The sequence below is a fragment of the Marmota flaviventris genome, chromosome 8 (assembly GCF_047511675.1).
Source record: "Marmota flaviventris isolate mMarFla1 chromosome 8, mMarFla1.hap1, whole genome shotgun sequence".
Lineage (NCBI taxonomy): Eukaryota > Metazoa > Chordata > Mammalia > Rodentia > Sciuridae > Marmota > Marmota flaviventris.
The window spans coordinates 64,351,653-64,377,143 of record NC_092505.1 but is presented as its reverse complement, the minus strand read 5'-3'; the positions used below and the strand labels follow the sequence as shown (position 1 = coordinate 64,377,143).

Genomic DNA, 25,491 nt, shown 5'->3' with positions numbered 1-25,491 from the left:
TTGCAACGTCTATACATTTTACAAACTTCAGAGTACTTCCAAAATCACTCCCTTAGACAGAAAGCCTCCATACTGCTTATCAGGCTGGCTTACATTTTCCATGCTTCCTCCACAGTGCGTCTCCTCTCAAGTATCTCCCTCCGGAGCTTCACCATCTCCCTTTGGATGTCCTCCTTTTCTTTCTTGGCCTCCAGAGCCTTCCTTCTCTTCTCTTCTTGCACCAGATACTGAGCCTCCAGGAAGGCTGATTTTTTCAGGGCCTTTTCAATTTTCTGGTATTCTAGTTCTTTCTCACGTCTTAAACGATTTTCTTTTACCTTCGAATACAAGAAGGGTGAAATGCAGCCCTTTCAAGTATAGGGGAACTGCAAAATTCAGAATATATTTTGAAGTTCAGAATACATCTGATTTGAAATATTCTGGGTCAGAGCCCTGCTGCTTATTGGTAGAATTAGGGGAATTGATTTGTTTACTGGGAAAAGTTTTACATGTAATCAGATGAAGAAGACTCTCAAACCATTGATCCTGCAGCATGGAAAACCTGGGTCTACTGGGTCAGATTCCAAGTTCTGTATTCTTATTCAAAAATGATCTCCCACCCATAGAATTATTCAAGGTGCACATGTCTGCTTTTTATTGAGGTTCTGTCTGCATTCTAATTATAATTCAAGAAAGAACAGGAGTATTCTTTAGAATATTGTGAAAGTTAGAACAGTGATTTATTGCCTTAGGTAACACTACAACTCTTTGTTAATTTCGATTATTATTTAAATACACCAGTGATTCTGGACCAAAAACATGAACTTTGCACATATTCTGAATAAGCATATTCACTTTTTTTCAGACCTATCACTTCTTTGGGTGATTGACTAGTTATTAATTAAGGAATGGTCCTTTCCACCTTGCTTCACTTATCTTACTCTCCAGTTGTGATAAGACTTCTAGACAATGGCCATATAGCTTACCGAACCTTCTCTCCTCCTTTTTGTCACACATCCAAACCAGGATTGTATTTGGGCCCCTGTTTCTCCAACACCACCAGTGCTGATTAGGCATAACTTACTTGTTTAAACCATTGTTTTTCAAATTTGGCAACCAGAAATTCAGTATTATAAAAAGATTGCACACACATATATAAATTCCAGTTCAGCCTTAGTCCTGCACAAATGACAAAGACTTGGTCATTCTGATTCTCCGAAGCTTCTTCATAAAGTGTTGAGATAGTCTTTTCCCCTATTACCTACTATTGACTTTGAAAAAAGGAAAGTTCCCACATGCCTTTCTAATTCAAAACAGCTGAACTAGATTTAATTCCGATCTGTCCTCCTTTTCAAATTATAATCACAAAATGAGTGAATTTCAGTTGTCTAGAAAAGAATTATCTTTATAATATTCACCAGAATATTCATGATAATATATTAATGTCACTTCAAAAATCAAATTAAAGCAAATGCAATCTACATATTTATAATAGGAAATACCATGCTCAAACTAATAAAGTTTAGTTCAACACTCTTTTGGTCAAAATCAATTATTCTAACTTAGGTTATTTCTTAAATAAATTGTTTCCTACCCTCAGTTTATGAGAATTATTTTTCTTCTGAAGTTCTTATATTTTATTTTTATTCTTTCTAACCAAACCACAGATGGCACCCTTTTTCATAATAAAGCCTAAATCTTTATTTAAGCTTATTAAATGTGTTACACAAAGACTGCTTCCTGTTATCCATTTTAATTTTGTTTTTCCCTCCCACCTGCTTATGTCTCATCTCCATGGTAAGACGAGGATCCTTCTGCTGCTTCTTGTCTTGGTTTTCCTTCATTCCAAGATCTTCCAACATCCCAGAATCCACCACTTCTTTATGGAGCAGATGGTCTATAAATTTTTGAACAGTGGTACTTTCCTCCTCTTCCTCCAAATAACCATATAAATCTGGGGAAAACAGAACAACAAAGAAAACTTTTTAAAAATTAATTTATATTCATAATTATATAAAGACTCCTGAAAATATACAAAGCCCCAGTGTTCAATAAAGAGTAATTGATAATGCCAATTGGATGAATAAAGCCCTCAGCGATTATTACCTCCAATTCAAGTAAGAGGAAATAGCTCCACTTATCAGAAATTACCCTCACCCAAGTCACTAAATACTTCTTCACAGCCAAATCTACAAGATACTTCAATTTAAATAACCTTGAGAACTCCACCCCTAAAGAAGTAAAAAGCTTTATAAAGGTGGTAAATTGACATACAATATATAAGAAATATCTAAAGTCTCCAATAAATTTTGACATATGTATTTATCAAAAAAACCATCACCATAATCAAGATAATGAATGTGTCCATTACCCCACAAAATGTTCTCCCATCTGAATCTTTTTCTCTCCTTCCTATGCCCTCTGTCCTGCTTCAAGTAAGCACAGACCTGCTTTCTGTCAAAAAAAAGTTCACACTATCTAAAATTTTATTTAGGTTAGGCCATACACTATGCACTCTCTTTTGGGTCTGGTTTCTTTCACTCAGCACAATTATTTAGGAGATTTATCCATTTGGTGTGTTTTTATTGCTGAGTAATACAATATTCCACTGTATGGATATACAACAAATTGGTCATCATTCCTCTGTTGATGGACATTTAGATTGTTTCCAGATTTGGACTATTAGAAATAAAGCTGTTAGGAGCATTTGTATACTAGCTTTTGTATGAACAGTCTTTCTTCTACTAGGAAAATGCCTAGGATGCTGATGGGTGGATTACATGGTATGTATATGCTTAACTTGAAAACATCAAACCATTGTCCAAGCAGTTTTTCATTCCCACCAGCAAAATGGAAGTGTTCTAGTTCCTCTGCATTCTTAAGTGGCACGGCCTGTCTTTTAACTTTAAAACATTTTAAAAGATATGTAGTGGTAATGGATTACACTTTTTTTCTTGTACCATTAATATTTATTGAATAACTTTTAAAATGCCTTTTGCTAATGATTAATAATACTACATCTTCCTTGTTAATTTTTGTTGTTATTGTTATATACTTTATTGAGAGTGAGGGTACAGAAGTCTCCACCTATTATTGCTGAGTTTTCTCTTCTTCCTTCAGTTTTGCTTTATCCATTGTGGGACTCTTCTTTCAGGTATATATATATTTGTAATTACGTTTCCTTGGTGGATTGGCCTTTTATCATTATAAAATGTACTCTTTGTCTTTAGGAACAATTCCTTGTTTTAAAGTCTATTTCCTGTCCCACCCCCATATTAGTATAGCCACTTCAGTTCTCTTTTGGTTACTATTTGCATAGTATATCTTTTTTTCATTCTTCTATTTCAACTTATCTGGGTCTTGAGTCTAAAGCACGTCTCTTGTAGAGAGGATATATTATGTCATGTGTTTTTAATCCATCCTGCCAATCTCTGCCTTTGGACTGGAGTGTTTAAATCCACTTATATTTAATGTATTTCTGATAAAGTGGGTTTACATTTATCCTTTCAGCCCTTATTTTCTGTATTATGTAAGTGTTCTTTATCAATTTTGAGAATTTTCCTTTTATTACTGGTGTGCTGAAAGTTTTAATCAAGAATGAATGTAGATTTGTCAAGTGCCTTTTTTGTGTCTATAGCTATAATTAGAAGTTAATTAGTACTTTTGGTAAATATCCTTTTTAATGGTTACACAGTATTTTGTTCAATATGTTGAGGGGGAAAAAAAACTCTCTCCCAGAATAAGATAATTGAGGCTTAGTATGATACTCAATGATAACAGACAATCTGAGTAAAAGGATATAAGTAGATCTATTAGCATAACATCAAAGGAAGCAACAATTTCACTATATTACATGACTCTGATCCCCTAGCTGGAGATTGTAGAGTTTTAACAAGGCAAATACTGCCAGGTACTTCTCCAAGGGTGTTTACTTCATGCACGGGAAGCTGCCCCTAGCATCACCATGCCTACCCCTATACTCAAGGAAGAAAACCTTAGACCCTTGAGTACATTCGAGGAACCCTCATGAATTGGCTAAGTGACTTGTTTAACATTAGCTTTGCACAAAATACTAAGGAAAGAAAAAGACCTAGAAAAGTGATAACTAATGTACAAAGAATTTTGTAGCCAGGTAGTACATGTGTGTAATCTCAGAGACTCAGGAGACTGAGGCAGGAGGATCACAAGTTTGAGGCCAGCTTCAGCAACTTAGTGAGGCCCTCAGAAACTTTAGTGAGACCCTGTTTCCAAAATAACAAACAAACAAAAACAATGGGCTGGGTTGTGGCTTAGTGGTAAAGTGCTCCTGGTTTCAATCCCTGGTATCGAGAGAGAGAGAGAGAAAAAAAAAAAAAGAAGAATTTTGTGACTAAAATAATATATGAATGCTTAAACATAGTCTCCACTGAAGTAAATAGTCACGACATAGGAGTAAGAGATACTTTTAATTGCTATTATAATAATAATCAAAATGATAAATAATGGAATATTTTGTTTTGTTTTACAGAACAGGGGATAAAACCTGGGACACTCTATCACTGAGTGATATATCCCCAGCCCTTTTTGGTTGGACTTGAAATTGCAATCCTCTTAACTCGGCTCCCAAGTAGCTGGGATTATAGGAATACACCACCATGCCCAGCAAATAACAGAATATTTTAAATTTTAAAAAACACCATGAATTTACTTAGGATATAGCATGAGGACTTTATATTCAATCAAGAAAAATTAAAGCTAATAATAAAACCAAACAAAACAGAAAAGTAGAATGACATTGTTTATTATTCAAAATAGTTTAAGGAGTGTTCCAAATGATAGAGCTTGTTATCACACTAAAGTTTTTGAATATTGAAAACTGCATTAATAAGTTATTAAACAAGTAATCGTTAATAAATGTATCTACTTACAAATTGTAGTTCACATAAAATATAAATAAAAAATTTAAAGGGAACCTGGAGAGAGAAGAGGGAAAGGAGAGGGAAGATATTGGGGAGTGAAATTGACCAGATTATATTGTTATGTTGTATGCATGTGTAAATATGTAACATTGAATCCCACTTTTATGTGTAATTATATGCACCAATAAAATTTTTAAAAATATATAAAAAAATAGTTTAAGACTTCTTAGACAATTGATTAACATTAAAGCTTAGAACAATTAGATAAGGTCTTACCATCAAACTTGTCATATTTCAAATGGCCACTGGCTTCTGGCATAGCAGTGCTACTTGCGACAGTGTTTTCAGAATCACCTTCTCCATCACTTGCTAATTCTTGTTTAAGTTTGGTGTCTAACCAGTCATTGACCAGCTCCTGAGCTATCAATAAAATAAAACATATTTTAAATATTTCAGTTACTTCAGAGACTTTCTTTATTCACTATTTTTATTTATTCAATAAATATCACATATTTATCATGTAGCAAGTACTGTTCTAGATGCTGAGAATATAGCAATGAACAAAACTGGAAAAATAAATCTTACCACTATGAAGCTTATCTTCCAATTGGGAAGATGATGGGTAGAGGAGGGTAAAGAGAAAGAAGAGAAAAGAAAAATTAAACAAAGCAGGGCAGGAAATAGAGGATGGTGTTATAAGCTGGGTGGTCAAAGGAGGCTTCAATGTGAAGTAGATATTTGAGCAAAGAGAAGGAAGTGAGGAGTGAGCCATGTGGATGTAAAGGGAAGATTATACTATACAGAGGGAAAGCAAAGGTCTTAGAGCAGGAATGTCTGAGAAACAACAAGGAGGCCATTGTGGCTGAAGGAGAGTGAGTGAGTGAGAGAACAGTAGGAGATGAGACAGAAGAGGAAATGTGTGGATCAGGCTGGAATAATGGTTATGAACTGGGGAAGATCTCCGCCCAGCCCTCCCCCTGCCCCCCACCATGGAGACATGGCAATGTCTAGAGTCATTTTGGGTTGTAACAATAAGGGGAAGTGACATTAACATCTAGTGAGCAGAGATCAGGGATGCTGCTAAACATCCTATAAGTCAGGGGATAACCCCCAACAACAAAACGTCTCTAACCCAAAGTGTCAATGGTCTGGAGGCTGAATCCCTTTGCTTAGAGTCTTCACATTTCTAGATTTCTTGGCTCCTATTCTTAGTGTACTGAGGAGCCACAGGAGGGTTGTGAGAAAAGAGGTGACAAATTTTAAGAGGATCACTTTGACTACTTTGTTTATTAAAAAATAGACTAGAGGGGACAAGCACAGAAGGAGGGATACCAACTGGGATGAATGCAAAAGTCCAGGAGAAAGGTTATGAAGGCCTGGACTTGGAGTGAAGGAATTACAAATGGTCAGATTCTACAAATATGTTGTAAGGAAGAGTTGCCATGACTTGCTGAGGGTCTGAACAGGAGATGTGAGAAAAAGAAAACCACAGGGTTTTTGGCTTTAGCAATTGAAAGATGGAGATGCTATTTACTGAGATGGGGCAGGACAAGGGATCAGCAAGTTTGGGGGAAAGATTCAGCCTTTGACATGTTATGTTTCAAATGCTTATGAGAGGGGTTAGGAATGTAGCTCAATAGTAGAGCACTTACTTGCCTAGTGAGGCCCTGGGTTCAATCCCCAGGACTTGCGAAAAGAAAAATTTGAGCAGACACTTATGAGACTAGTCTAAATAGGAATGTCAAATACGTATTGGTAATTGGATTTAAAGAGAGAGGTCCAAGATGGCATTTAAAGCCACAGAAAATACCAAAGGAAGAAGTTAGAGCAGCTTCAAGAAGCCAGCCCTGGGGAAGTCCACTACTTAGAGCTTGAAGGGAGAAGATGAAGCAGGAAAGCTGAATAGGAAGGAGAGGCCATTGAGGTAGGATGAAAATCAAGAGTGTGATATACTAAACACCAACTTCCATTTGAACTTGTTTCTTAATGATATTGAGAAAATCTTCTTAAAATACATAGGTATTGGAGTGAAATGTCTTCCTTGGTATTGCTTTCATCATTTTTATCAGTCTCAAACAGCTCATTTGTGCAGGGAATGAAGATTTTAAAAAAGAAAAGCTTTTGTATTACCTTCATTGCTATTATTATCCTTATCTCATAGCTCTTGGGGAATGGGGTATTTCTCGATTAATGTCAAAAGCATTTAATATAGATATAATAGGAAAAAAATCAGAGTTCAACAGCACCCTTCCTCTATCTTATCAGGAGTTTCATTTTCTATAGTTTTAGTTTCTGGTGCTCAACGATGGCCCAAAAATATTAAATGGACAATTCCAGAAATAATTGATAAATTTTAAATGAACAGTGTTCTGAGCAGCATAATAAAGTCTTGTGCCATCCTGCTCCATCCCACCTAGGATGTAACTCATCCTTGTCCAGCATATCTACACTGGGTACACCACCTGCTTTTTAGTCACTTAGTTGCAATCTCACTTATCAGATTGCCTATCATGATACACAGTACTTGTGTTCAAGTAACTCCCAGGCAGTAGTCTAATGCTATGTCACAATGCCTACGTCATTTACCTTGCTTCACCTCATCACATGGGCACTGTATCATCTCACCTTTTAAGAAGAGTGATTACTAGATAAGGTATTTTAAGAGATGGAGTTCACATTCATACAACCTTCATTACAGTATAGTATAATTGTTCTATTTTATTATTATTATTATTATTAATATATTACTGTCCCTAATTTATAAATTAAATATTATCATAAGTAGCATGCATAAGATTCAGTACAATCTCCAGTTTCAGGCATACACTGGGGGGAATCTTGGAATGTATCCCTTATGGATACAGAGGTAAGTAGGGGAGACTACCATAGTAAAAACTAAGTGTAACAAAAATACTAGCAACAAAAACTATTGGCTTTCAGAGGAAGGTAGAGAAAGGAGCAGATATTTATTGAGTAACTCTTGGGTATAATAAATTCAGGCATTTATGTGTATAATAGTTTATATATAAAAATAATTTGGATGTATCAAGGGCCATTCACTGGAAATTAAGGATTTACTATTAAGTATCCCTAAAAGAACAAAAAAAGGAAACTTCCCTTGGAGGATTAAGCTATAAAACCCCCCCATATTGAATCAGACGCGGGGCTGGGAGGTTACTTATAAGCAATTTCTCAAATGATGCTCCTCACAACACTAGTTCTTGTATAACACATTGTTGTAAAATATTTAGTTGATAGGAGGAGAAAAAATGAGTAAATCTTTGAACACCATGTTCTGTCCATAAACTACTACAGTGAATCACTAGTTTCTTAGGATATTAATAGCTAGTTCAGGATTAAAGGAGGTTTATGGGCTAGACAGTTTTTAACCATAGGACTTTGGGGAACCCTTAATAGGCTCACGTATATTTTGTATTCCTATTGGCAGAATGGGAGGCAAGTGGACAAGACACAGTCCTGCCAATTTCACAATCTCCTTTTTCTATGTCCAGTACTACTGTAACCACCTGAGAACAATCACTACTGTTGCTCACTCCAGACCACTGCAAAAGCCTTCCACTGGTTACTTTTCTCCCTTGTTCACTCCATTCTTCATACATTTAAAAAACTATCCTAAAAGATCTTTGCCCCATTAAATCATACTCAATGAAATCTAAATTCTTTTCTGAGGCCTATAATGTCCTATGTGATTTGTATCTGCTCACTCCTTCAAGTTCATATCTGCTGGGAGGCTCCAGCCACACATGTCTTGCTTCAGTTCCTCACCTACACCAAGCCTGTCTGTACTTTAAGCTCCCAATGTGACCTTTCCCTCTGCCAGGGAAGCACTTTTTTTTTGCCATCGTGCCTCCTTGTTATTCAGGTCCAAACTTGACTGACTTTTCCCTTCCTAATGATTTGTTTTTCATTTTCTTTATTCTCACATTAGAATGTACATGCCATTACTTCCAGTGCCTAAAATCTTAGAGTAAGAATCATGTATATAGGTGTTGAGTAAATGAAGAAATAAACTAAACAGTTGAAGACATAAACAATCCAAACAAAAAGCTGGCTTGTAGGGCATCATACTTGGACTTCCCACCTACCTCAGCAGTTTCTCCTTCACAGTATCCTTTGCTAGTTCCTCCTGATCCCTCAGTCAGGAAGAACCAGTAAAGTACTTCCTCGGAGCATTATAAATTAGGATACCAAATTCCAAATGAAGGGAGCTTTGGGGGACTTTTGAGAGGTACAGAAGTTAGGTTGGTTTTTAGATCTCTTCATAAGGCACAAAATTGGTTTTATTAACTAGTGGTTGAATTATCAATAGAAGGCCACATCAGTGCCATAGGACGAATACAACACTTACCAGTTAACTATTAAAAATGCCTCTGAATGTGGCTGTTTCTATTTCAGGAAACAAAATGGACTTTAAATATGCCCTTACATATAGTGACAGGGTTAATTTCAGAGTAAAATAGCTTCAAGGAAATAGAAAGAAACAAAAATTAGGAGCAAGAGTAAGAAAAGCTTTCAGTCTTTGACATACATTATAGGATATGCTTTGAAAACTGTTAACATCACAGCAAAAAATACATTCTCTCACCTTCTGTGTAGACTTCATCATGATCCACTGTTTGCTCAGATGTTTCCAAATCTATCATTTGGTCCTGAATCCTTCCAGGTAAGTGTGAATTTCTGGCTGAAAATGCATTCAAAACTGCAAATTCTGAGGCTTTCTCCACTCTCTTCAGCATAACAGAAAACAGTCTATTAAGATGATAAGTAACCTTGTTCGGGGTTAGACAACTTCTCTCTTACTCAACTGATTTTCTACCCACTTCTCAGATTCTTTCATTTTAAAATTTTTGACAAAATTCTGAGGTTTAAACATCAACACCAAATAATTTTTACTTTCATGTGTGACATTGAATTAATTGCAGCATTTTATCAAGATATGACAGATGGTCACAATGTTTATATAAAAAGTTATTTAAGAGAGCAGAGTCGCCGCCCGTGCCAGGAACAGGCCCAGCGTCCTGCAGGCGGGGTAGCCATGACACCCTAATTGGAGTAGGGGTAGAGCAGAGCCTCCACCCGTGCCCGAAAGGTGGGCAGATCTGCGACCGACCAGCGGGACAGGCCCAGTGGCCTGCCGGTACGACAGACACGTCACCCCATTTGCAGTAGGGGCAGAGTAGAGCCGCCGCCCGCGCCTGCAGGGTAGGCAAACCTGCAACCGACCGGCGGATCAGGCCCGGTGGCCTGCCGGCGTGGTACACTCGTCACCCCAATTGGAGTAGGGGCAGAACAGAGCCGCCGCCGGCTCCCAGAACAGGCCCAGTGACCTGCCGGCGTGGTAGCCACGAAACCCCAATTGGAATAAGGAGAGAGCAGAGCCGCCGCCCGCACCTGCAGGAAAGATACGCAAGCAGTATGAAAAGACAAGGAAAGAAAGGACCACAAGCAATGCAGGTCAACGCAACTTTAGAAGAGGTAACAGCTGCAGCAGATGGAATGTCAGATAAAGAATTCAGGATATACATGCTTCAGATGATCTGGAGTATCAAGGAAGACATTAAACAGCAAAATCAGACAATGAAAGATCACTTCGACAACGAATTACGCAAACAAATCCAGGAAGCAAAGGATCAACTATACAGGGAGATAGAGGTTATAAAAAACAAACAAACAGAAATCCTAGAAATGCAGGAAGCAATAAACCAACTTAAAAACTCAATGGAGAATACTACCAGCAGAGTAGAACACTTAGAAGATAGAACATCAGACAATGAAGACAAAGTATTTCAACTGGAAAAGAACATAGACAGCTCAGCAAGACTGTTAAGAAACCATGAGCAGAACATCCAAGAAATATGGGATAACATTAAGAGACCAAACTTAAGAGTCATTGGGATACAGGAAGGTACAGAGCTCCAAACCAAAGGAATGAGAAGCCTATTCAATGAAATAATACAAGAAAACTTCCCAGACTTGAAGAATGAGACAGAACCCCAAATCCTAGAAGCCTACAGGACGCCGAATGTGCAAAATCATAAGAGATCCACACCTAGACACATCATAATGAAGATGCCCAACATACAGAATAAGGAGAGAATTTTAAAAGCTACAAGAGAAAGGAAGCAGATTACATTTAGGGGTAAGCCAATCAGGATAACAGCTGATCTGTCAACACAGACTCTGAAAGCTAGAAGATCCTGGAATAACATATTTCAAACACTGAAAGAAAATGGGTTCCAACCAAGAATTGTGTATCCAGCGAAATTAAGCTTCAGGATGGAAGATGAAATTAAAACCTTCCATGATAAACAAAAGTTTAAAGAATTCGCAGCTAGAAAACCATCTCTTCAAAACATCCTCTCCAAAGCATTACAGGAAGAGGAAATGGAAAATAACAATGAAAACCAACAGTGGGAGGTAGGACAGTAAAGGGGGGGGGGGAATAATCAAAGAGGAAAACAAACCATGTTTAGTAACAGAAATAAACAAATATGGCTGGAAGAACAACCCATATCTCAATAATAACCCTAAATGTTAATGGCTTAAACTCACCAATTAAGAGACACAGGCTAGTAGAATGGATCACAAAACAAGACCCAACAATATGCTGCCTACAGGAGACGCATTTGATAGGAAAAGACATACATAGGCTGAAGGTGAAAGGTTGGGAAAAATCATATCACTCATATGGACTTCGGAAACAAGCAGGAGTGTCCATACTCATATCAAATAAAATAGATTTCAAGCCAAAGTTAATCAAAAGAGATAAAGAGGGACACTACATACTGCTTAAGGGAACCATACACCAACAAGACATAACAATCATAAATATTTATGCCCCAAACAATGGTGCAGCTATGTTCGTCAAACAAACTCTTCTCAAGTTCAAGAGTCTAATAGATCACCATACCATAATCATGGGAGACTTCAACACACCTCTCTCGCCACTGGACAGATCTTCCAAACAAAAGTTGAATAAGGAAACTATAGAACTCAATAACACTATTAATAACCTAGACCTAATTGACGTATATAGAATATACCACCCAACATCAAGCAGTTACACTTTTTTCTCAGCAGCACATGGATCCTTCTCAAAAATAGATCATATATTATGTCACAGGGCAACTCTTAGACAATATAAAGGAGTAGAGATAATACCATGCATCTTATCTGATCATAATGGAATGAAACTGAAAATCAACGATAAAAGAAGGAAGGAAAAAGCATACATCACTTGGAGAATGAACAATAGGTTACTGAATGATCAATGGGTTATAGAAGACATCAAGAAGGAAATTAAAAAATTCTTAGAGATAAATGAAAACACAGACACAACATATCGGAATCTATGGGACACATTGAAAGCAGTTCTAAGAGGAAAATTCATTGCTTGGAGTTCATTCCTTAAAAAAAGAAAAAACCAGCAAATAAATGATCTCATACTTCATCTCAAAATCCTTGAAAAAGAAGAGCAAAACAACAGCAAAAGAAGTAGAAGGCAAGAAATAATTAAAATCAGAGCTGAAATTAATGAAATCGAAACAAAAGAAACAATTGAAAAAATTGACAAAACTAAAAGTTGGTTCTTTGAAAAAATAAACAAAATCGACAGACCCTTAGCGATGCTAGCGAAGAGAAGAAGAGAGAGAACTCAAATTACTAGCATACGGGATGAAAAAGGCAATATCACAACAGACACTTCAGAAATACAGAAGATAATCAAAAACTATTTTGAATCCTTATACTCCAACAAATTAGAAGATAGTGAAGGCATTGATAAATTTCTTAAGTCATATGATCTGCCCAGATTGAGTCAGGAGGATATAGAAAACCTAAACAGACCAATATCAATTGAGGAAATAGAAGAAACCATAAAAAGACTTCCAACTAAGAAAAGCCCAGGTCCAGATGGGTATACAGCAGAATTTTACAAAACCTTTAAAGAAGAACTAATACCAATACTTTTCAAGCTACTTCAGGAAGTAGAAAAGGAGGGAGAACTTCCAAATTCATTCTATGAGGCCAACATCACCCTGATACCTAAACCAGACAAAGACACTTCAAAGAAAGAAAACTACAGACCAATATCTCTAATGAACCTAGATGCAAAAATCCTTAATAAAATTCTGGCGAATCGGATACAAAAACATATCAAAAAAATTGTACACCATGATCAAGTAGGATTCATCCCTGGGATGCAAGGCTGGTTCAATATACGGAAATCAATAAATGTTATTCACCACATCAATAGACTTAAAAATAAGAACCATATGATCATCTCGATAGATGCGGAAAAAGCATTTGACAAAGTACAGCATCCCTTTATGTTCAAAACTCTAGAAAAACTAGGGATAACAGGAACATACCTCAATATTGTAAAAGCAATCTATGCTAAGCCTCAGGCTAGCATCATTCTGAATGGAGAAAAACTGAAGGCATTCCCTCTAAAATCTGGAACTAGACAGGGATGCCCTCTCTCTCCACTTCTGTTCAACATAGTTCTCGAAACACTGGCCAGAGCAATTAGACAGACGAAAGAAATTAAAGGCATAAAAATAGGAAAAGAAGAACTTAAATTATCACTATTTGCAGATGATATGATTCTATACCTAGCAGACCCAAAAGGCTCTACAAAGAAACTATTAGAGCTAATAAATGAATTCAGCAAAGTGGCAGGATATAAAATCAACACGCATAAATCAAAGGCATTCCTGTATATCAGCGACAAATCCTCTGAAATGGAAATGAGGACAACCACTCCATTCAAAATATCTTCAAAAAAAATAAAATACTTGGGAATCAACCTAACAAAAGAGGTGAAAGACTTATACAATGAAAACTACAGAACCCTAAAGAGAGAAATAGAAGAAGATCTTAGAAGATGGAAAAATATACCCTGTTCATGGATAGGCAGAACTAACATCATCAAAATGGCGATATTACCAAAAGTTCTCTATAGGTTTAATGCAATGCCAATCAAAATCCCAACGGCATTTCTTGTAGAAATAGAGAAAGCAATCATGAAATTCATATGGAAAAATAAAAGACCCAGAATAGCAAAAACAATGCTAAGCAGGAAGTGTGAATCAGGCGGTATAGCGATACCAGACTTCAAACTATACTACAGAGCAATAGTAACAAAAACAGCATGGTACTGGTACCAAAACAGGCGGGTGGACCAATGGTACAGAATAGAGGACACAGAAACCAATCCACAAAACTACAACTATCTTATATTTGATAAAGGGGCTAAAAGCATGCAATGGAGGAAGGATAGCATCTTCAACAAATGGTGCTGGGAAAACTGGAAATCCATATGCAACAAAATGAAACTGAATCCCTTTCTCTCGCCATGCACAAAAGTGAATTCAAAATGGATCAAGGAGCTTGATATCAAATCAGAGACACGCCGTCTGATAGAAGAAAAAGTTGGCTACGATCTACATACTGTGGGGTCGGGCTCCAAATTCCTCAATAGGACACCCATAGCACAAAAGTTAATAACTAGAATCAACAAATGGGACTTACTCAAACTAAAAAGTTTCTTCTCAGCAAAAGAAACAATAAGAGAGGTAAATAGGGAGCCTACACCCTGGGAACAAATCTTTACTCCTCACACTTCAGATAGAGCCCTAATATCCAGAGTATACAAAGAACTCAAAAAATTAGACAATAAGAAAACAAACAACCCAATCAACAAATGGGCCAAGGACCTGAACAGACACTTCTCAGAGGAGGACATACAGTCAATCAACAAGTACATGAAAAAATGCTCAACATCTCTAGCTGTCAGAGAAATGCAAATCAAAACCACCCTAAGATACCATCTCACTCCAGTAAGATTGGCAGCCATTAGGAAGTCAAACAACAACAAGTGCTGGCGAGGATGTGGGGAAAAGGGTACACTTGTACATTGCTGGTGGGACTGCAGATTGGTGCAGCCAATTTGGAAAGCAGTATGGAGATTTCTTGGAAAGCTGGGAATGGAGCCACCATTTGACCCAGCTATTCCCCTTCTTGGTCTATTCCCTAAAGACCTAAAAAGAGCATGCTACAGGGACACTGCTACATCGATGTTCATAGCAGCACAGTTCACAATAGCAAGACTGTGGAACCAACCTAGATGCCCTTCAATAGACGAATGGATAAAAAAAATGTGGCATTTATACACAATGGAGTATTACTCTGCATTAAAAAATGACAAAATCATAGAATTTACAGGGAAATGGATGGCATTAGAGCAGATTATTCTAAGTGAAGCTAGCCAATCCCTAAAAAACAAATGCCAAATGTCTTCTTTGATATAAGGAGAGTAACTAAGAACAGTGTAGGGACGAAGAACAGGAGAAGAAGATTAACATTTAATAGGGATGAGAGGTGGGAGGGAAAGGGAGAGAGAAGGGAAATTGCATGGTAATGGAAGGAGACCCTCAGGGTTATACAGTGGAGGAGGTAGAGAGAGAGGAGGGGAGGGGAGGGGAGAGGTGGGGAGGGGGGAGGGTGGAGGATGGGAAAGGCAGCGGAGCACAACAGACACTAGTATGGCAATTTGTAAATCAATGGATGTGTAACTGATGTGATTCTGCAATCTGTGTATGGGGTGAAGGTGGAAGTTCATAACCCACTTGAATCAAAGTGTGGAATATGATATGTCAAGAAATTTGTAATGTTTTGAACAACCCACAATAAAAATAAAAAAAAAAAAAATAGTGAAAAGCTGGAAATAATTTAAATTATCACTCAGAGAAATAGCTAAATAAATTATATTTCTAAAATACATAATACTATATAATAGCTAATGAAATGCAGAACTAGAAGTACTAACATGTTGAGATCTCTAAAATACATTGGACAGAACACATTGTAAAATTATGTTTGGTATGATTTTATGCACACATTTGCATAAAAAAAAAAAAAGTTATTTAAGCTTTAGATAACTTTTTTTTAGGGCATTAGTAATGAGATCCTGAGACCTGGATATTTTATTTTAAATAAAAAATATATTTTATTAGTTTCTCTACCACTGAGACCTGTGTATGAATATGGACCAGAGTGAGTAACTACAATATCCTCAAATTACTGCTCCTGAAAGGAACCTATTCTTATATATTAGGCAAACCACAGGTTCAATAAAATTGAGATAAATAGCATGAAGTTGTAGTCATCCAGAATATTTAACTAAACAGTGAGAGTTTAGTAAAAATAGGACCAAATTCATGGGTTTGGGGAAGGGAATGGTGGAAGTGGGCAAACTACCTTGGCATCTGGACTTATCTGCACAGTACAAAATAAGTTATTTTATAACTAACTCAAGACTTTCCCTCTTCCCAAGAACCTGCTTCCCCTATGCTTACTGTGCCCACAGTTTTCCAACTCAGGAAGTGATAACTTCTTTCTTTTAGTTCTTAAGGAGGAAAACTTAAAGAGTCTTCCTTAAACCAAGCCCTACCCTCCTCCTCCTCCTCTTCCTTCTTCTCTCTTTCTCCCTCCCTCCCGCTCTGTACCTCTCCTTTTCTCCTCCCTCCCCATCCTCAGACAATATGTCAAGAAAACTGTGGACTTTATTTTCAAAATGTATTCATAATCTGAGCCCTCCCCATCACTACCACCTGGGTCCAAGGCACAACTTTATGACAGATTTTCTAGAATAGCCTCTGACCACAGCAGTGAGTGATCATTTAAACCGAAAGCCATATCATGCCATAACACTACTCAAACCCCATCAATGGTTCCCTATCTCAATCAGAATAAAGTCAAATCCTTACAATGTGCTTCAATGTCCAGGGCCCTTTGGAAGCTCTCCAACCTCCCCACCTACTCACTCTGCTTCATCCACACCAAGTGTGTTACCAGCTCAAGGCTTCTGTACTTAATCCCCTCTGCATGCACAATTCTCCCACATACATCCCTGACTCCTTTGCTCAAACATCACCTTCTCAGTAAAGGCCCTCTCTGCCCACCATATGTGAAATTGTAACCACCTTCCTCTTGCTCCCCTTCTTTATAGCGCTTTTCACTTTACACATATTTTCTCATGTATTGTCTCCTCCAAGTAGCATTCTGGCAGAGATCATTTTCTCTTCCACGTGTGTACCCCTAGCAGCCAGAATAATGCTTGGCACTTAACAGGTGCCCAATAAATGTTTGCTGAAGGAATGAATTGACGAAAGATTAATTTTTAAAAGATGCACTTTCCCCTATTATATTTTCACTTGGCCTATTTTGAAAATAGCTTTTCCCCTTGCCCTGGGTGATGAAACTAGGAGTGCCTCTACAAAAACTTGCCAGGGGTTTAATTGTCTCATTCTCATGTATTAGGTTTAAATTAGAAGTCAAGGAATAAAATTTAAAAGTTGAGGGCAATTTGAAAAAGATGTGGAAAATAGAACTGTAGGAAAAGCTATAAACCAGAAGAAAATGTGATTTCATCAGAGTTAAAGTTAAGGAAATATCATTCACTCCTTATAAGATCACTCTGTAGAGACCTGTTTGCCCCCATTATTTCTTTTACCAATTTATGTTGGTGGTATATGTACTTTATTGAATTTATAGTTGGTATAGTATTCCCCTTTAGGTTATTAAGACAGCAAGATAAATTTTACATGTACTATATGTTTGTATATACATGTATATGTAAACATTGTACAAATAAATTAATCAAATTAAGTTTTTTTAAACTGATACCCACAAAAATTAATGACAAAAACAGATTTTTAGACCTGACTTAGTTCTTAAGGCTATGAATAAAATAAATAACTACATATGATGTGACTTTTCATCTGGGTTGGAATTTGTGCACACTCTTAACAGAGGAAGGTAGAGAGCTTGGGAGATTATGGAAGAAAGACTGTTCTTGGTTACTAAAGAAAGTCTGGTAAAGGGAGTAAAGATAAATGTTTGCTTGGCTTTAAGAAAGCAAGTGCTTGGGATATCACTTAAAATAAATATTTGTGTCACTGCCTACTAGATGATACTAAGGATTAGAAAAAAATCTGGTTTTTGTCTTAAAATATTACTTAATTTTTTTTTCAAAATAAATGTGCAAGAGTTAGGAGAGCTCTATCCTATACTCCAATAAAACACACTGTGTCAAAGTAATATCTTATTCTTTCAGCAAGTCCAGATTGAAGACTAGCTCTGTTCCCAATACTATAATGGGTATTAAGGGGAAATGAACATAGGTTTCTGTACTTTAAAAAGTTCATGTTTTTATTTTTTGTTCCATATGCCATGTGCACAATAAACAACAGTTCCAAAGCAAGACAGAGTGATTTAAAAGAGCCAAATACCTTCAAAAGTTTATTATTCAGTAGCTATGTTACATGTAAGCATGTGATCTATAGAGGAACTGTCTCAGTTGTTCCTGCAATCTTATATGTGCATCTTGTGTTGGATGGATCATTATGGAAGAAAGAAATAGTAGCTTACATGTGGTCCTTCATTTCCTCAAGACTGGGTGGTACAAACACAAGTTTTCTAATATACCCCTATGTGTACATAGCATGCTCATTCAGAACAGTTTTGTACGTAATATATTTTAAAAGCACCCAATTCTCTTTTAATCCCCTTGTATAAAATCAAATCCTTGATACTGTATCAATAAATGTGAATACAAATGCCAAAAAATTTCTAAGGGAAAGAGTATTAAAGAATGGCATTATGTGGTTGAGGTGAGTGAGGGGGTTTTGTTCACTAAGAGGGACATCTCAAGCTGAGCTGTAAGGGAATAATCAGGACCACTCTCAGAGAGGACACACTCCAGGCTGAGGGATCAGCATGAGTCAAAGCAAAAGGAACCCCTACTTGATGGAGGGGAAGAAGAATGGCCTGAAGGGAGCAGGAGTCACACAGAGTATCAGTACAGGGGCTGTTTCAGGTAAACGGATATTATAAGTTGATTGACAGATGGCCTTAAATGCCCATCTGGAATTTAGTTTCATATGATGGTACAAAAAGTCACTAAAGGCTCTAGAGTAGAAAACTGACCTGGTGAAAATGTTTAGAATGTTCAATCAGGTAGGAGAATGAACTGGAGTAAGATGAGTCAGTCTATCAACTTGAGATGAAGATAATTGTAAATCATGGCCTGTTGTATTTTGGGTGAGCTGCCATAGGATTCAGTACTAACCAAGCATCTTCTGGAATCTAAGTGATTTCAAGACTTCCCTAAGGATGACTCACTACTATCTCAGCCTCAAGGTTTTCTAGGTCTTCTGCATTCCAACAACCTTCCCTTTTATTCCACTTTAGCAACTCTCAGTCACTCTGAACCATGTTGCACATTATTTTTCATTTTTTGATCCAAACTCTTGATAGCCCCTCTCCAATACCAACCTCCAAACCAATTCCCTGCTTCATTCCCTGTACTCCCATGACATTGATAAGGACCTGATCAACTGTTCCAAACTCCATATTCCCCCTAATCTATGAATCTTCCCTTACTACTCAGCATGACTATTCAGCTAATATCCTACAATATTCTCAAATCTCTGTTCCTTTGTATTTGCAATGAAAACCTCCAAGCCTGGATAATCTGATCTATCAATTTTGGGTACCATGAAAAATTATGGTTACTTTCTTCAGTCATGTCCATATTGCTGCTGGGAAATCTTCCTTTTCCTCTGAAGAGAGGCCTGTCTCAGTCTTCTTGATCCTTCACACCCTTTCCATATACACCCCCTCCATCTGTGGAACACAATCTCTGCTAATTTTAAAAGGGGAGTCCTCTCAAGTGGATTTGGAAGTCTTAGTTCCAGAGGTCAGAACTACTTGGGATATATAGGGGGAAAAATCAGAAAAGAAGAAACTGGACAGAGAGGTAGTAGGAGAAGCAGGAGAAAACAGTGCTACAGAAAAGATAAAGGAAAAAAAAGTTATAACTACCAAATGAAATTTGTAAAAATTTGAGGTCTATCAAGAGACTGCTGAATTTGGTCAGGAAATCATTTATAACAACAGTTTTTGTGTAATGGAAACTGAACTATGAAATGGAAACTGAAAGGAAATAATTGTGGACATGAGAGAAAAATACAAAGGCAAAGAGTCCAGACTATACATCTAAAGACATTAGATAAGAAAATAAAATCACGAAGCAATCAGAATGCACTGCAGGGTCAAGTAAGGACTTATTGATTTTTTTTCAGGATGGGAGATTTGAGGACATAATGGAAAAAAAGTCATTGCTGAAGTGATAGAGGAATGATACAAATCGGAGTCAAGCTGGCTGACAATTGTATGAAAAAGGAAAATGATATTGATAAGAGTAGCATTTTATCCTCCCAATTTAGTTAAATCTTTCTCTCTAGAAGAGAAGATTACTAGCTGGTGACCAAGCCAGGCAGGGGCCTGGCACTGGGCCTATCAACACTGACACACAAGTTAGACTTACTAGATGTTAAATGGTCTTCTCAGAGGCCAAGTAGCCTTCATGATGGTAGAACTATTGTAGTTGTCTTCTGAGTCAGGCCTTCTGAAGTACTGAAAAAGCCTTCCCTAGTCCTATCTATATTAATGCCTCCCACCATATGCTTCCATTACATCTTTAACTCTACTCAGCTTTAAGAAGGTTGTTTGTGTCCCAATGAACTATAAACTCTGGGTGGCCAAGGACTATACTTGCCCTGTATCCTGTTTTAGCTTCAGCATCAAACTCAGTGGACTAGTACTTAGTAGGCATTTAATAAATACCAGTAAAATAACTGAATGGATAAAATTATTACATCTGGCCTAGGTTCCATCTGCCCTGGTGCTCACAAGGCATGCCAATTTATATAAGTAATAACTCTTCAAATTACTATTAAGCAGAAGGATATTTTCCCAGGAAAATAATGCATGATTTTGAACTATGAAGTACACAAATGAACTGATTAGCAAGTTGACAACCCAACACTTAGAGACATGCACTCAATGTGGTTTAAAGGAACTTTCAACATACATGGTATCTAGATTCAAAAAAATACATCTCAGGACTAGAAGAGATCTCCCAGGATTTCTAAACCATGCTCTCTCAGTAAATATTCAAACATATTCTTCAGTAGCCTAATAGTAAATGACCTTTCTGGGTCATTTAGGATCACTAAATTTTTGGATCACTCTAGACATTAGCAAATTCTTGTGATACTTAGCTTTCACCCACAAGTTCCCTGTGTCAATATAACTACAGTACAATCTTGGCAGCATCTGAGGAAGATACAAGGCTTCTCCTCCCCTGCTCTTTTAATCTCCTTCACGTGATACTCATGGCATTTAAAAGGTCATATCTATACATCTGTTTTCTAATTTTCATACTTAAATGCTTTCATGAGAAGCAACAGAGTAACAAAAAATACTAAAAAGTATAAAATTAAGGTAACATATATAACTACACAGAATAAAAATAGTCAAGCATGTACAAAGTATTTCTTTTCCATCTAATTATGCCTGAATCTCAATTCTCTTTCCATCCTAATTTTGAAATATCCTTACCTTAATCCAGTGCTCCACATTGTCAGGGTCAAAAACAGGCTGCAGAAAATATATATAGAATATTAATGCACTGCAATATCTTTATTAACTTGTTCATTTTATCTGTTTTTCTGACTAAAGCATGTGGAAATGTATCCTTTATTCTTTTTCCCCAAAGTATTTCATTGGAAAGTTCAGCACTGATTGACAATAAAAGAACAGAAATAACAGCACAGGAAGAGGTATGAAGCCTTCTCTGGGACATTGTCTATTTTTTTATTTCTTGTCTATCCTACCTTGAGATTTGGATTTAATTTTTCTGGGTAAGGCCCAGATATCAGTATTTTTTTTAAAGGTACCAGAGTTATGAGTCAAGATGTAAAAATGCTACATATAATACTGTTCATAAGATCCAAACAAGTACTAATTAATTAGTCAGGCTGTCCGAGTAATTCTCTGCTGGGAGAAGGGCATGATACTCTCCTTCCTCTTTTCAGGAATGGCCTGGAGACAGAGGCTTTCCTGACTTACTTATATCAGAGACATTGTTTGTCAATAAGAACTGGGGAATTGGGGAGAGCATTAATCATCTGACTTCTACTGTTCTACCAAGCAGAAAATAAGATGGAAAATAAATTAATTTCTACTCAGATCAGTCAGATATTAATCTAAAATTAGTAATCAGACCATAAGGATACCTCCTTCCTTTATTTTCTGTAACTCTCAAAAGGTTGCAAAAATCCCTGTGCTAGTCACTTAAAAGCATACATATTTGCTTTGCTAAAAATTCAGGTAGGTTTTTAAAATAAGGCTATATCTCCAATGTGATGCAATACTATTCAAAATATCAATGACATTCTTCACAGAACTAGAAAAAAACAGTCCTAAATTCATATGGAAGAATAAAAGACCCAGAATGGTCAAAGCAATTTAGAGTAATAAGAGCAATTCTGAAGGCATCACAATACTTGATCTCAAATTATATTACAGAGTTATAGTAACAAAATCAGCATGGTACTGGCATAGAAACAGACATGTATACAAATGGAATAAAATAAAAGACACAGGGACAAGCTAACACAGATACAAACCCACATCTGATCCTTGACAAAGATGCCAAAAACATGTATTAGAGAACAGACAGGCTTTTTAAAAAATTTTATTGAGAGGGAGAGGGAGAGGGAGAGGGAGAGGGAGAGGGAGGGAGAGAGAGAGAGTGAGAGAGAGAGAGAATTTTTTAATATTTTATTTTTTAGTTTTTGGTGGAGACAACATCTTTATTTTATTTTTATTTTTTTATGTGGTGCTGAGGATCGAACCCAGCGCCCCATGCATGCCAGGCAAGCACGTTACCATTTGAGCCACATCCCTAGCCCCAGACAGCCTTTTTAAACAAATGCTGGGAAAACTAGATTTTCTTATGTAGAAGAATGAAACTTGACCCCTACTTCTCACCACGCACAAAAGTCAACTCAAAGTGGATCAAAGACCTAGGAATTAGACAGAAACTGCAACTGCTAGAAGAAAACATAGGGTCAACACTCCAATATATAGGATCGGGTATCTTCTTCCTTAATTGCACTATTGTTAAAGCTCAGAAAATAAATCATGAATTAATAAATAGAGTAGCATCAAATTAAAAGGCTTCTGCACAGGAAAAGAAACATGAAGAGAAAGCCCACATAATGGGAGAAAATCTTTGCCAACTAAGATTAATATCCAGAATTAGTAGCCAGAATATATAAAGAACTCAAAAAACTTAACACCAAAACAAACGAACAAGTACAACTCAAATAACCCAATCAATAAATGGATAAATGAACTAAACAGGTATTTCTCAAAAGAAGAAATACAAATGGCTAAAAATATATGAAACATGTTTAACACATTTAGCAATAAAGGAAATACAAATCAAAAGTACATTCAGATTTTATCTCAGAACAGTTAGAATGGCAATAATTAAGAATACGGATAATGATAAATGCTGGCAAGGATGTGAGGAAAGAGGAACACTCCTACAAAAAACTATTGGTGAGATTGTAAATTAATACACTCATTATGAAAATCAGAAGGAGGTTCCTTAAAAGCCACCATTTGATCCAGCTAATACCATTCTTCTGGATTTATCCTAAAGAATTAAAGTCAGCATACTATAATGATACATGCATAGCCATATTTATAGCAGCACAATTCACAATATACAAGTTATGGAACCAACCTAGGTGTCCATCATGGATGAATGGCTAAAGAAAATGTGGTTATAGACACAACAATGTTTTCACACAGTCATAAAGAAGAATAAAATTGTCATTTGCAGGAAAATGGAAGGAACTGGAGAACATCACACTGGGAAAAATAAGCTAGACTCAAAGTCAAGGGTTATATGCTTTTTCTCATATGTGGAAGCTAGAGAGAAAAAAAGAGGTGGGAGGGATCTCATGAAAATAGAAGGAAGACCAGTAGAAGATGGGGATTAGTGGAAGGGAGGAGAGGAGAGAAAGGGGAAGTACAAAGAAATGAAATAGACCAAATGATGCTATGTGCAGTTATGAATATATCACAATGAAGCCTACTATTATGTATAATTATAATTCACCAATAAAATATTAAAATAAATAATAACATTGCATAAAGAAAAAATAAGGATATATCTAAACTAGCATTCTGACTCATGGAAGTGGGAAAGGCATAACTTTCTTTCACTTATCTACACTTTACCTTATATCAAACTAATTAATGCAATTTCATTGCTGAATTATTTTGTCACTGGAAGAGCTGATCCTATTAAAACCAAACTTCAAGGCACTCTTGCGTGTTTTTTTATTTTTATCTTCTAGGCAGTAACAATAAGTGCTATCAGCAAAAATTCCTCCCTATGGAGTCCTAAGAAATTGTCCCAAATTTTTACCTTTCATCATCAAGTCTATATTCATAAACTATTTTTGGATCCAATCTATTATGCAACTGATACATTGCAGTAGTAGCAGCCTCAGTTTCCAAGTCTCCCTAATGCTCTAGTCTATGCCCTCCAGTATCTGGAGCAAGATTTTCAACAAGTGAAATATGTCCAGTGCATTTAGTTGGTATATTTAGAATAAACCACAAGAACAAATGCCTGAGGCCCTCACAGAAGGCCACAAACTTACAGGTTTTTTGTTTTTTTAAAGGAAAGTGTAACTGAAGGGTGAAAATGCTCTGGAGCTGAAAGCTAAGAAGCCTCTCCATTTTAGTGGTCTCATTTACATTGAAGGATTTATTTTTGTGACTGTTAAAAGGTACCCTAAAAGGTATACACTGTGTGACTTTGTACATGTCACTTCTTTGTTTCAAGTTTGAAATGGGGTTATCATTTTTTGTGTGTGTCTTCAGGATCTAGTGTATCAAAAGAGATGCCACATGTAAAAGGATCTATTTTTGAATGGTGGTTGAATTTGGAAATTACCATGTGAATCAAGTATTGATGTAATTTAATAATGACTTGGACAACTTTGTTCATTTTAGATACTGTATGTAGGACGGAAAGCAGGGAGAGAAATAGACAAAAGCATTTAAACTTATGATCTCTCCCTTTCAATAAAGATCAGTTATGCAGATTTGCAAAAAAAAGAAAAAAACATTTTTAAAGAAAGAAAGACAAGAAAAGGAAGGAAATATGCAGGAAGGTTCCTGAAATTGGTGGCAGGGGAGGGGTGGGTGCCAAGGTCGCGAATTCTCTTCACCCTGATGCGCAATAGCAGACCTCTCGGGTTTGAGAACATTAGATGGGAACAATTGTTCCCTGATGCTGTCCACCCAGATCCTAAAGTTCCTATACCCATTTCACTTAGACAATGTGGATTCCAGGACAGTCAAGGCCAGGTAAGGCTGCCCCTGGGGGAAGTCGGAGGAAGCACAGGAAGGGTAGCGGCTGTTTCGGGACAGGGTAGCAGCGGTAGCGGCTGTTTCGGGTCTGGGCAGCATCTTGGGCGATCCCTGTCCCCCCACAAAGTTCCCGACGGGGATCACCTTGGGATTCGGCTTCCCTGTGAACTGTTTCCAGCGATTCACCCCCATCCTCTTCTTTGAGGTGGACTTTTCCTGGGTCGCCAGCAGCATTTTCCGGGTTCGGTCCCGGACCTCGGCCAAAGCTCCAACAACCACTCCTCAG

At 37.0% G+C, this 25,491-nt stretch overlaps 1 protein-coding gene across 1 annotated transcript in view; it reads right to left on the bottom strand.

The window, feature by feature from the left end:
* The window catches only part of Ccdc191 (coiled-coil domain containing 191), an 84,058-nt gene extending 58,567 nt beyond the window's left edge, over nucleotides 1-25,491 (bottom strand). The window contains 6 exon segments of the mRNA XM_027935900.3: nucleotides 94-317; nucleotides 1,755-1,933; nucleotides 5,154-5,297; nucleotides 9,484-9,625; nucleotides 21,366-21,404; nucleotides 25,350-25,491. Coding sequence (XP_027791701.2) covers nucleotides 94-317; nucleotides 1,755-1,933; nucleotides 5,154-5,297; nucleotides 9,484-9,625; nucleotides 21,366-21,404; nucleotides 25,350-25,439 — 818 coding nt within the window. The 5' untranslated portion in view covers nucleotides 25,440-25,491.